Source organism: Python bivittatus, unplaced genomic scaffold (assembly GCF_059951505.1).
Source record: "Python bivittatus isolate LINGU-HERP-01145 unplaced genomic scaffold, Pbiv_v1 ctg000690_np1212, whole genome shotgun sequence".
Classification (NCBI taxonomy): Eukaryota; Metazoa; Chordata; class Lepidosauria; order Squamata; family Pythonidae; genus Python; species Python bivittatus.
In genome coordinates this window covers 15823756-15836911 of record NW_028277096.1, presented here as the reverse complement: position 1 = coordinate 15836911, position 13156 = coordinate 15823756, and the positions used below count along the sequence as shown (strand labels likewise).

Here is a 13156-nt window from a genome sequence, read left to right as displayed (position 1 = left end):
ATGCTACAAATTAGGGATGTACAATAGTTTTTGGTCCGAGGGCTGCATTTGATTTTTAAATGTGGCTGCGTTTCAAGAAGTGGGAGAGAATAAAAAAATGGGGGGCAGGGGAGGCAAGGCCAAAATTAAAGTCAACTGAATTGAATTTAAATTTGCTTTGAACCCATTTTAATTTATGGTGTTACACCCAAGTAATATGATTTCTCTCCATGGTTTTAACCACTTCCCATTTCAGTTGCTTTAAAAATTACAGCATGGTGGCAATTTTTGCTGATGTGCAGGTAGTAAACAGTGTCGGATATTTGACATGTGTAACACACTGCTGTGTGAGCTGCATCGGTTGCCGGTGTGCTTCTGGGTGCAATTCAAGGTGCTAGTGGTCACCTTTAAAGCCCTTCATGGCATGGAACTGGGTTACTTGAGGGACCGTCTCTCCCCGTTTGGTTCTACCCATACAATCCAGTCCAGCAGGAAGGGCATGTTTTGGGTCCCATGGGCTAAGGAATGCCAGTTGGAGAGGCCCAGAAGGAGGCCCTTTTCTGCCTTAGTGGCTGCCCCCTGGCACATCCTCCCTCTGGAGATGAGGTTGGTCCTGACCCTGCTGGCCTTTCCTAAGGCCCTAAAGTCCTGGTTCGGGGCCCAGGCCTGGGGCCCTGAGTGTGTTAAGGGCCCCGTTTCTTGGCGGTATAGTTTTACTCGGCCACCATATATATTTATTTGTATTGTTTTAATTGCTTTATGTTTTTAGGATTATACGCCGCCCAGAGTCACTTGTTGAGATGGGTGGCTATCGAAACCAATTAATTAATTAATTAATTAATTAATTAATTAATCTTGGGCAGTCACATTGAAGGTTTTCACCACCATTGTAACCCTAGGCCTGAGGTTGCACATTCCTGCTTTGCTCAAAATATATATTCCAAAATACCCAACCCTTTCCCTGTATATCCTAGAAAAGCACCCCAGACACTCACATTCACTCTTCATGGCCATCTTCTCCAGTAATGGATGGTCTTCTAAGTACTGAAATGTCAAACCAAAGCAAACCACACCCAGTTGAGAGGGGTAAACCACACACATTCAGCATAGGCGAAACCTAGATGCTGGTTTTAGTGCTCGCTGATGAAAGCCAGATTCCCAAAGGCCAATGGGGAAGCTCCCATCAGAGTTTAAAAAAGGAAAACCAAAACCAGCAAGCAAGGCACAAAAACAAGGCTCACTTTTCTGATCCTTTTCGCCAAAATACGGAGCAAGGTTGCTTATTATAACCACAGCAGATGACTCCGTTGCCCTCCCAGTGTTTGGGTCAGTCCACTCCTACTGATACCATTCCCAAGGAATGCACAGCTACAGTATGTCGGTCTTTTAAACAAGGTAACAGTCAAAGATGGTTGCATCTCAATGGCTTTAGGAGTGGAACATTCCCTGCCCCGTGGCTCTAGATTGACGGATGTGCTCGAGACAGTCAGTTCCTATAGACAAGATACTTCAAAATAGTGGCATACTTTTCCCTTCTGGTCCTTTATTCAAAGTTTTTTGAAGGGTGAGCACTAGTGCTATTTTGCTTCTGCGGTTCCCCTTTGGAAGATGAGCGACGTTGACCCAAAGTTCTGATGTTACTCACATTTCCTGTAGGTTCTTCAACAAGCTGCTGAAAAGATTCTTTCCAACTGCCCTTCGGGTCACTCTGCTCAGAGCCTTCCTTGGTGGACAAACCTGATGTGCCCTGCTCTGATTTCTGATGACGGAATGGAGGGTGGTATCGTTTGGTGTATAAAAAAAGAGCTGGGTCAGGCATGGGTTCGACTTCTTCAAAACTGCTTAGCCTCTCACGAGCCATAACATCTTTGAAGGCGCCTTTGCTGTGGAAGGTGCTGCTTGCCTGCCTACGGGCGTGGGACTTCTGAGTCCGTTTTTTGGGCCTAGCCTCAGCGCTGGCTTGTGGGATGGACGTTTTCTCTGGGGGTCTCTCAGGCAGGGGTGTGCTTCTCTGCCGGGAACTATGAAGTTTTTGTTTGGTTGAATGAAGCTGGAAGGAGAGGTAAGCAGCAGCCTCAGTCTGCTTCTGCAGCTCCGTGTTGAGGACAGTAACTCGGTGGCTTCTCCTCTTGAGCTCTTCTAAGAACTTTCTCTCTTTGTTCCTCAGGTTGGATCGGAGGGCTGCTACCAAGCTCTCTTTATGCCTCAGCTCCTTGTGCAATTCTAGATTGTCCTTCTCTTTCTCCTTCAACTGGGCTTCCATGATCTTGCACTTTTCTTCCAATTCCTGGTCTATTATGTCTAATGCAAGCAACAGATGAAAGACAAAACAACAGATATGAATTTAAAATCCACCATGAAGTTAACTGGGTATGGTCTAAAGTAGAGATGGACAACCTCTTCTGGGGTCATTCTTGGGTGATGGCTTGGGTCCCATCCACTACAACCAGCCTGAAGTCTCATGAATTTCTCAAAGCGCATGAGATTTTTACCATCTTACCCTGCATTTATCCTTGTGAATGCTGAAATCCAGCATGAAAAAATGTGAGCTTTTTTGTTATTCTTGTGTGAAAGTTCACATAAATTCTAAGCTGTCCTGTAACATCTCCCTTGCATTTGGTGTACTTATGTGGTATTTTTCAAGACCTCAACATTTTGGCACAAAACTTCACAAGAACTTAAATATGGAGAGAATATCAAATCTTTTAGCCACTTTTAAAATATTAAAAATATATTTGAAATCAATATCAGGGAACAAGGTACTTGTTTAAAGGTACAGTTGTTTTGCTCTTGGACTAAGGAATTAGTGCATTTCAGAAAATGTCCAACTATTTATTTCTTAAGAGTTGATATCTAGAGTAGGATACTAAATCTGGATTTCAAATGGATCACACATTTCATTCGGTGTTCAAAGATTAGCAACCTAAGGGACCAGTAACCCAAAGCACAAAAAAATTCTCCCATCACAGGCCATGAACATCCAGACTGCTAAGAAAGTAGTCAATATGTTTGAACTATCTAAAATTTCACATAGAACATTTTGTGGCTGAGTCCCATAAGTGTTCCAAATTATAAATGGAATTCTTAATGACACAGTATGGTCAAAATCCAGTCATTTACAATGGTCCCTTGATAAATTTCTCCTGTTTGTGGCAGTATTGTTGGTAAAAATTTCCTCCTCCTTTCCCCCCCCCTTTTAGAAAAAAAAACTTTGAAAGTTCTGTTAAGCCTATTAGAAGTATAGCATACTTGGCCCCCTCTTAATTTCCAACCATTTAAAGGCAGCTGTAGCCAGATCAGAAAAACTGGGCTATGCCTGATAAAAGTGAGCTGGAACATGTCCAGTCTGCAGATAACAGACAAAAGAACTGGGCAGAGATCTATCATGCTGGCTTTTTCATTTTTTTAATGCTTTCTAATGCACATTCCAAATTTCTGGGAGACTTCCATGCCAGGGAATTACTTCTGCTCAGACTTGCCCAAATTGTGTTCCAGTGTATAACTTCCCTTCCCTCTTCCTCAACATACTCTCCTTCACACAACCACTTAATGGCATCATTTCCTCACTTATGAAGATGGATCCTTCACAATTGTACAAGGGCACCTTTCATTGTGTCAGAAGAAAACAGGTGAGAAAGACTCAGGAGAAGCGATGCAGGTTAAGAAGCCAGAAAGCTGTTAATGGTGGAAGATGAAACTCTGCCATGGAAAGGCTTGGCCAGTGAGTGAGTCATCTCTGAAGATATCAGTGATATCTTCCTGGATCGGGATGCCCTTCGAACAGTCACTCACGTCCTTGTTATCTCCCAGATAGACTACTGCAATGCGCTCTACATGGGGCTACCCTTGAAGAGTATCTGGAAGCTACAGCTGGTCCAGAATGTGGCCACGCGGGCTATTTTTGGAGCCCCGAGAAGGGCCCATGCAACACCATTGCTCCGTGAGCTGCATTGGGTACCCGTTTGCTTCCGGGTACAATTCAAGGTGTTGGTTATTACCTTTAAAGCCCTACATGGCATGGGACCAGGTTACCTAAGGGACCGCCTCTCCCCTATGACTTCAACCCGTCCCACCCGTTCACACAGAGAGGGCATGCTTCGGACCCCCTCAGTAAAAGAACTCCGTCTAGCAGGGTCCAGAAGGAGGGCCTCCTCTGCGGTGGCCCCCGCTCTTTGGAACATTCTGCCCCCGGAAGTGCAATTGGCCCCCTCGCTCCTGACCTTCTGAAGGGCCTTGAAGACCTGGCTCTGTCACTTGGCCTGGGGCAGGGAGGGAATATCTCAAGCAGGGAGATGGCTAGCCCCATAGTGGCCAGCTCTCCCTGGCCCGATTTTCTATCTTCTTGGATTTTCCTTTTTTAGTATTGTTTTAATTTTATATATAGTATGTATTTTATATATATTTATAGTTTTAATGTCTTTGTAAGCCGCCCAGAGTCCCCTATTGTGTGGGAGATGGGCTGGGGAGAAATCCAATAAATAAATTAAATAAATAAATAAAATATAATAAATAGGCTGATTCATCTTTTATTCCCCTCTCTCTTTAAGCCTAGCAGGCCCAGTTCCATTTAGGAATTTAGACAATGCTGACTCATTTTAGCAACATATGCCCAGGGTGCCGTGGATGGAGAGGATGATGAAAAGTGTGTCGGCATGGCCAAGACACCTCCTCTTCCATTTTTGTGATGAGAGAGAACTCTGAGAAATTCATACAAAAGAGATGAGGACCACAGGAGTTATCCTTGTATTCACCACTTTAACCTTTCCAAGGCAAGTATTGTTATTCTATTATTCTTTTGCCCTGGTGGGAAATATGAAACATCTGGCATAGACTTTTTTTAGTTGCCTGAACTCCAATCTTGACCTTTAGGAAGGATCAACATGGTGATGAGAAACACCTTCAAGCCATTCCACTGCCCTGCTGCTTAAACAGGGATGGAGACAAATTGTTGGTTTTACTTTTTAACAAAACTGCCCTCTGTAACCCCATATCCCCTGAGATTCATTTGGTTCTGACCTTGCTATCATTTTGTAAATCCTTGAAGACAAGGATGTTCCCTTGGACACAGAGTCTAGAGGCCGAGTGAGCTCATCAGTGTGATTTTGTGTTTCGTACCATTTGAGTTAGATTGTCTTTGGGAACCATGATACAGTGGAACCTCGAGTTACGAATTTAATCCATTCCGTGACTCTGGTTGCAACTCGAATTGGTCGCAACACAAGGCAAATTTTCCCATAAGGTTCAATGTAATTACTGTTAATCCATTCCGGCGTCCGCGGACCACGCATCAGGGGCGGAAAAACGGCTGTGGACCATGCGGCAGGGTGGAAAAACAGCCGCGGACCACGTGGAATGGGCGGGAAAATGGCCACGGACCACGTGGAACAGGTGGAAAAATGGCTGCGGACCACGTGGAACGGGCGGAAAATGGCTGCGGACCACGTGGCACGGGCAGAAAAATGGCCGCGGACCATGTGGAATGGGCGGAAAATGGCCACAGACCACGTGGAATGGGCGGAAAATGGCCGCGGATCCGGTTCGTAAGTCGAGGCGAGTTCTCAAGTCGAGGTAAATTTTTGGGGCCGGAGCTGGTCGTATCTCAAAAAATTCGTAAGGAGGGGCGTTCGTAACTAGAGGTACCACTGTATTATGATCATGTTACTATTAATTGTCTTCTTGTTGTTGTTGGATTTTTAATCCTAGATTCACTGCCCAGGATTGCAATTGGGAGACGGGCAGCTATATAAATGGATTAAATAAATAAATTTGTTTCCAAATTAATAAGCATATTCATTGCCACGGTTGTTGCTGCTCTGAATGTTTATGTTATCTCCTGTTCTCTATGCTAATTTTATACTGCTTTTATGTTGTTAATGTAGTTTTCCTTATTTAAATACTACATTCTAACTGGTTATACACTGCCTGGAGAACTATCTGAGGCAGAATAAAAGCATACAAAATAGATAAATAGATGAAGCAAACTGCAACTCAAGTTTGATACATGGACTTTTCCAAATTCCACCTCTTCCATTCTTTAAAAAATGGCAGTGGAAATTCACTTCCTAGGGAAAATATAATCTGAAATGCATTATGTTAGCAAAAACTGCTTGTAAAATACATGCATATAAAAACATGCCCTTTCATTGAAATTTGTGGCCATTTTTTTCGTAATGGCTTTTTAAAAAAAATAGCAAACTGATGTGGAAATGGGATAAAAGGAATTTACATTTGGGAAAAGGAATAAGTGGGTGCCACCAAGTACTCCCCAGGTTATGAATGCCTGGTTTACGGACAACCCATAGTTAAGAACAGAGCCTATTGTAGCAACATTCAAATTAAATACACAAGGATTTGAGTAAAATACAGAATGGTTCGAGTTCATTACACAATACTACTTATACAGGATTATACAATAATACTGTTCCAGCTTACATATAAATTCGACTTATGGACAGATCTTGGGAACGGAACTCGTTCTTAAACTGAGGACTACCTGTACTGCATATAACCCAGCACTGTGTTTCCCACAGCAGGCAACCAATTATCTCTGGGAAGCTCATAAAGCAGTATATGAGGACAATAGACTACCTTCATAGCATCATGGAGTTACAGGGTTGGAAGATCCAACCCTCACCCCAGGGGAGGAATCCTCAGACTATCCCAGATCTATGGCTGTCTAACTTTTCTTTGAAAATCTCTGGTGATGGAACACCCACAACTCCAAGAGGCAGGCTTGTTCTACTGCCTAATAGCTCTCGTAGTCAGGAAATTCCTCCTTATTATGAGTAAAGTTTCCACCTATTAATTCTTGTCCCACCCTAAGGCACTATGGCATATAAATCCACACCCTCTTCCCTGTGACAGCCCTTCAAGAACTGAAAGACTGCTACTACATCTCCCCTTAGCCTTCTTTTCTTTAGACCAGTGTTGTCCAAACTTGGCCACTTTAAGATGAGTGGACCAACTCCCAGAATTCCCCAGCCAGCCATGCAGGTCAATAGTGCTGGCTGGGGAATTCTGGGAGTTGAAGTCCACTCATCTTAAAGTGGCCAAGTTTGGACAACACTGCTTTAGACTAAACATACTCACTTCCTTTAGCTGTTCTTCATAGGATTGAGCCTCCAAGCTTCTCTCCAACGTTGTTGTTTTTCCCTCTACACTTTTTCCAGTTCTTCAACATCAGTATAGTGGTGACCGAAACAGGACGTATTATTCCAGGTGCTGTCTAACCAGTGCGGCATGGAGCGGAACTATCACTGTTCTTGATCTTGACATTGCACCTCTGTTGATGCAGCCCCAGATTGCACTGGCTGTTTTGGCAGCTGCAGCACACTGCTGGCTGATGTTTAATCTGTGGTCTGTCAGGATGTCTAGATCCTTCTTGCAAATGCTACTGATGAGCCAGGTACTGCCTATTTTATACCTGTGCAACTGGTTTTTGCTACGTGAGTGTGGAACCTTACATTTTTCACTATTGACCTGCATAGTATTGGATAGGGGCCAATACTCAAGTCTGTCAAGAATATCCTGAACCCTGAGCTTGTCTTCTGAGGTGTTAGCAACATCCTGCCCGGCTTTGTGCCATCTGAAAATTTGATGAGTGTCACTTTCATCCACTGTCTAAGCCATTTGTAAAAACATTGGAAAGAATTGGGCCCAGGGCAGAACTCTGAGGTACCCCACTTTATACTTCCCTCCATGAAGACATGAATCCATTAAGGACCACACATTGAGGAACAACCACAGGAGATCCTTCACGTGGAGTTTCCACATAACCACTGCATCTAATTGCCACTGATAAGCCTATCCATTAAATTATCTGATTCTCCACAAAAGTCACTGAAGCTAGAGGAGCCTCTTCACATCATGTGCCCCTGAATTCCACAAAGGCAGCTAAATTTACACTCTGTGCACTCTGCTCAAATCAATGGTATGGAGAAGGACTGAGGTTTTTTTTCAGAGCCAGAAGCATGTTGTGCAGGCTTAGAAGCTTGAAGAATGGAGTCTCAAGGATCAGAAATCTGAGGTGGCGATCTAAAACCTGGCTTCTAGCACTTCTGGGTGTCACAACCCAAGAAGCTAAACAGAGCAGCTGAAGATGGCAAGGCGGTATCAGCTGGATACGTTTTTATGAGCCAGGCGTTTCCTCCCAGGCGTGGCCAGAGAAAGGAACGGCGGCTTCTTTGGGATTTTGCCATTTGTCTTGCTCAGACTGCCTTCCATCAGCATTCCATTCACCTTAGACCAACCGTTGCTCTTGAACACCTCCTTTGCTGCACCAGCAACCTCACCTTTTGCCCTGAGGCTGAGGGCGGAACCCTGCATGCCCAAGTAAAGCCTATGTTGTGCTGAGTGCAATCAAAACCTCAAGACCCCTTTGTTCAGATCTCCTCAGGGTTCCAGATTTCATTCGCCTTGATCTCTGATTTGATTTCTAGTCTTACAATACCAAGCAGAAATACACAATAGGAGGATCTAGGGCAGTGTTTCTCAACCTTGGCAACTTAAAGATGTTTGGACTTCAACTTCCAGAATTCCCCAGCCAGCCATCCACACACCTTAAAGTTGCCAAGTTTGAGAAACACTGGTCTAGGGCTCCATTGCAATCCTCTGAAGCCTTGGGCATGGTTCCCAAGTTGTAATATTTCTTGTGACCCATGAGAAAAATGACTAACTGCATGACTGTGTGTGTGTGTGTGTGTGTGTGTGTGTGTGTGTCACCATTTCATGAAATTTAGTTTGAAGTTAATGCAAACGTAAGGGAAATGGAATCCAGTTTTGTTTCTGCTCTGAGCTGCTCCCTGTTTGTCTGGAGTGCAACAGAGAGAGTCTGTTCTGGATGGTTGCCCACCTTAAAAAAGAGGTTTGCAATTAAGAAACTTCCTGCATCTGGCACTGATACTGGAGAGGTGTAGAACATCTATGGAGGTGGTGGTATATGGGTACACACACACGCTTTTATTGCAGCTTTGGATGATAAATCTGGGACATCTCTACCTGGAAGAGAAACATCTTGCTTCAAGGAGTCATGTGCAGATAACCTCAAGGTAACCTATTGCAATGTGCTTTTTGTGGGGTAGCCATTGAATACATCTGGAAACATTATGAAACAAATAGCCATTGCAATTGAACCAAGTCTCCTTCTTCCTACAGTTTAAGATGTTTAAAGCTACTGTTTTAATTTGTGTATTATGTCTATTATGATTTCAGGTCTGTTTGAATGGGTGTTTTTATTGTCTTGTAAACCATCCAGAGCCATTAAGGGAGTGAGCAGTATATAAATCTTCCAAATGAATCTATGAATGAATAAATAAATATGCTATTAACAGAACTTAATTTTGTTTGTTTTTCTTTTGGCAGGAAGATTTTTTTTTAGGATGCGGCTTAAGAATGCTGTAATGGTTGAGTCAAACCAGACAAGTTATTTATTCTTCCTTGGAAGAAGAGTGATAATAATAGAAATGATTTTTTATTTACATGTGACATTTACGTGGCTGCTCAGCTCAGGCAAATGTGACTCTGGATGACGTACATCCATAGAAAAAGAACACAAATGGAAATACAATTAAAATTACAACAACTGCAATTAATAGATGATTGGAAACACACCTTACCAGACAGAATCTCCTATGATCCTGGCCCCAAAGAACCATGTTTTTAATGCCTTCCTAAAAGCCAACAGGGTCAGGACCAACAATATGTAGGGCAAGAGATCATTCCAGAGGGCAGGTGTTGCAACTAAAAATGCACACCTCTTAAATAAGGAGGAGGAGGAGGAGGAGGAAGAGGCAGGTAGAGAGTAGTTATCACTGGGACTGTTGAAAGAGTGAACAGCTCTGACTCCAATGTCATGCCACCTAATTTCAAAAACCTTCTTTCTATGATCATTCACTTTCTTGGTAGTTATGAAGGATGTTAAGTGATAGGAGAGAAAATAGGTTATTTGAGAAAGTAAGACAAACAAAAAATGGGGGGGGGTGTTGCTCGGTTAGTTTATGATTGAGGAAACCCAGAAATGGATTGATTCAGTCACCTTGCTTAACTGGTGTGGGTCCAGCTAGTGGAAGGTGAAGAAAGAGAGAAAGCTCGCTGCTAAGGAGAAAGAGAGAGGGAAAGGGGGTGAGCCAGGGAGAGAGAAATACATGTCAGGGAGATGAAGAAAGAGAGAGAAAAAAGGAGGTTGGAGGTTGCAAGAGAAAGGATGTATCAAAAAGGGAGAGAATGGCCACAAGGTTTTGTTGCGTCTAGAGTAAGCATCTCCCAGGCCACCCTCAAAGTCTTGGATTCTAGGACTCGCCCAACATTCCATTCCATCAGTGATAGCCCCTGACATTGGAAATGTCCTCAATTGATCATATAGCTGGGCTGCACATTTTCCAACGTATCTGTGCAGCAGGAGGGAAGACCTTGAGATGGTTCTGAAGGCTTCAAGGCCAGCTTGCTTAGGCTTTGAGACTACGCCCGAATTTATTGTCAACACCACTGGAAAAAGATGAAACTAGACAAAACCAGATGCCAGAACAGGACAATGGCTGGGAACCCTTCCAGTCTGGAAGAAGCTACTGTTGGGGAAAGAGGCCAGCTGAACAGTATCACTCATGCCTGGTCATTTGGCACCCTCTACTGGCTACTTTCAGTCTGAGATTTGAAAGAAAGGGATCACTCAGTGGAGGAGAGAGGCAAGGAGAAAAGAAATTGAGAAAGTCTGACTCTTGTTTACAACCCCCACCCCCCCGCACTGTGGTTCTAGTAAAATGTATTTTAAAAGAACAAAGATTTCCCATATGCTCAGCCAGAACTACTGTTGATATTGCAAACTATTTACTGAACACCCATGTTCTTCTCTCTTTCCAACCTTCACATCCACCTCGTTAGGGTAAGAGGGAGTAGTTAGCTCAACTGTTAGTGATCTGGAGATGAGCCATGCTGAATCCAACCAATTTAACTGAGATGTCTTTTTCCACCGTGGATTCGGAGCATACCAAATGGTGATATTCTACCCCTGGTTTATGTTTGTTATTTCAAATAAAAAGGAGAGAGAAAAAAAAAAGATTCTCATCTTCTCACCTTGCTGGCTAGCTTCCGATTCCTTCACTTCAAGATCATGAGTCAGCTCTAAAAGAGAAGAAAAACAAAGGAGGAAGATGAAACATGAGATGGTTTATTATTTGATGGTCCAATGCAAACCCAAGGGATATATTGTACGTAGAACTCAGGCTGATTTCAGGAGAACTGTAGTTTTACTTTGGCTCTGACACTGACCATTGTGGACTTTAATTCTATCCATTGCTGGTTCAGGATCTTCCCATAATCTACAGTAAAAAAAAAAAAAAAAATCAGAACTGGGATAATGGAGTTCTAAAGCTTCCTAAAAAGACACTGATTGGCAGCAGCAGTCCTCCATCTGGTTGCCATCCAGATATGTGATATCCAACTCCCAAAATGCCCAGCAATGGCGTGCTGGCTGAGAAATTCTGGGAATTGAAGTTTACACATCCAGATGATGCCTGGGACATTTCAGTAGCGTACTGGGTGGGGCTCGTTCTCCAAAGCAGGCAAGGCCAGGATGATGATAATTATATTTGATCAGGTCATATAATTACTCAAGTGTTTTGTCATTTTCCTAGCGTGAGAGGTTTGAAAGCAGCAGGAGTCAGAACTCTTGAACATAAGCTGCACACTGAAAAATACCAAGGAATTAAGTAGCGGAGCAACTCTTCAGAAAAATAAAATGCTAACGATATGCTTTGGGTAGGATAGGTGGCTATATAAATATGGTGTATAAATGAATAAATAAAATATAGTTTTCTTGAATGCAGAGAAGGGGCTTAGTCCAGCTACCAAGGAATGCCAACAGACCTTCTGTATATTTGAAATAAAAAGTAGATTCATTAAGAAATCTATGAGAATAGAAAAACTTCTATTTGAACTACATCTTGAGAGGGAAGCACGAGAGAGAGAGAAAAGAAAACAGATGATTAGGCTTAAGAGACTCGTTTTAATCAACGACGGCCAGGTGAGAGTCAAGGTGGGTGTCCTTGGGGATGGGGGGTAAAAATAATCAAGATGGCGGCAAGAACCACACAATCAAAGCCCCGCCCTTTTTTACATGTGTCGCAATACATGTAAAATAGGGGCAGAATTTTGATCACATGGGTGGGGCTGCCATTTTGACTTTTTTGACAGCCTTCCTCAACACTCCAGGACAAGGAACAGTGAGTGAAGACCTTTCCCTTTATCTCTCTTGCTATTTGTCCTAGCAACTAAAACAGTTCTTAGGTACAAAGTGATGATATCATCTCCAAAAGCCAATTTCCAGATTAAAAATTACAATTTGATGACAACTTTTGGAGGAACTCTTTGGGGAATAGGTTCAAATCTTTCTTAGATTGCCTCTCTTTCTAGTGGGGGTACAGATCTAAGATTGGCGACTTCCTTGAGATCTCCTTAGTATATGTAGAGCACCCCTCTTATTAAGGAAAAATGTTTGCAAAAATGTGCATATCAAGTAAAGTGTATATGGACAGAAAATAGGGTGGAAAAGTAAGGACGCTAAAATAAAAAGAGAAGAGCAACTCATCTGACAGGTTTTTCATTCCAGCATCTGGTCAACCTTATCTGCTTCTTCCTTAGCTTTCCTATCCAGTGACTTGCCTGCCCATTTCTCCCAAATTACCTTTGCCAAGATAGAACCTAAATTGTGGACTCAAGAAAAGAATCCCACTTGTCCGTAACTATCATTGGTTTATTCATGGCACAAACAAGTCCTGGCAATCTCTTAAGTTTGGTATTTACCCCAAATGTTGCCTTCATCTCATCCCCAGACCATGAATGGAACAGGCAAAAATCTATTCTGGGACTACACTGGTCTGCCAGTTGTAGGGGGTCTGCGAATATTTCTGGATGAAAATGTTCTAGAACCAGAAATAGGAAACTGCTGGCTAGATTAGCATAGCCTGGTGGAGATATGAAGTTTCGTTCTGGAATTTCCCAGAATGAAATGCAGTTGTTTTCCTTTTTGTATTCATGACATATTGGTTTTGTTTTAAAAATATTTACTAAGAGTATTTAAGGATAATGAGTTTCCTTTGGAATTCAATCTACGTCTAGGTATTTTATGCACTGAAATATGTTTTTCTGAAAAGGAATCTTTCTTTTTCTTGCTCTTACTTTGTAT

General features: G+C 42.7%; 1 protein-coding gene across 1 annotated transcript in view; it reads right to left on the bottom strand.

Annotated features, from left to right (window-relative positions):
- Positions 1-1522: 1522 nt before the first annotated feature.
- Positions 1523-13156, bottom strand: part of CCDC92B (coiled-coil domain containing 92B) — a 30990-nt gene continuing 19356 nt past the window's right edge. Inside the window, exons 3-4 of the mRNA XM_088152444.1 lie at positions 11047-11094; positions 1523-2280 (exon numbers count right to left, since the gene is read on the bottom strand). Of these exons, the coding sequence (XP_088008570.1) occupies positions 1523-2280; positions 11047-11094 (806 nt within the window). The remainder of the gene's footprint in view (positions 2281-11046; positions 11095-13156) is intronic.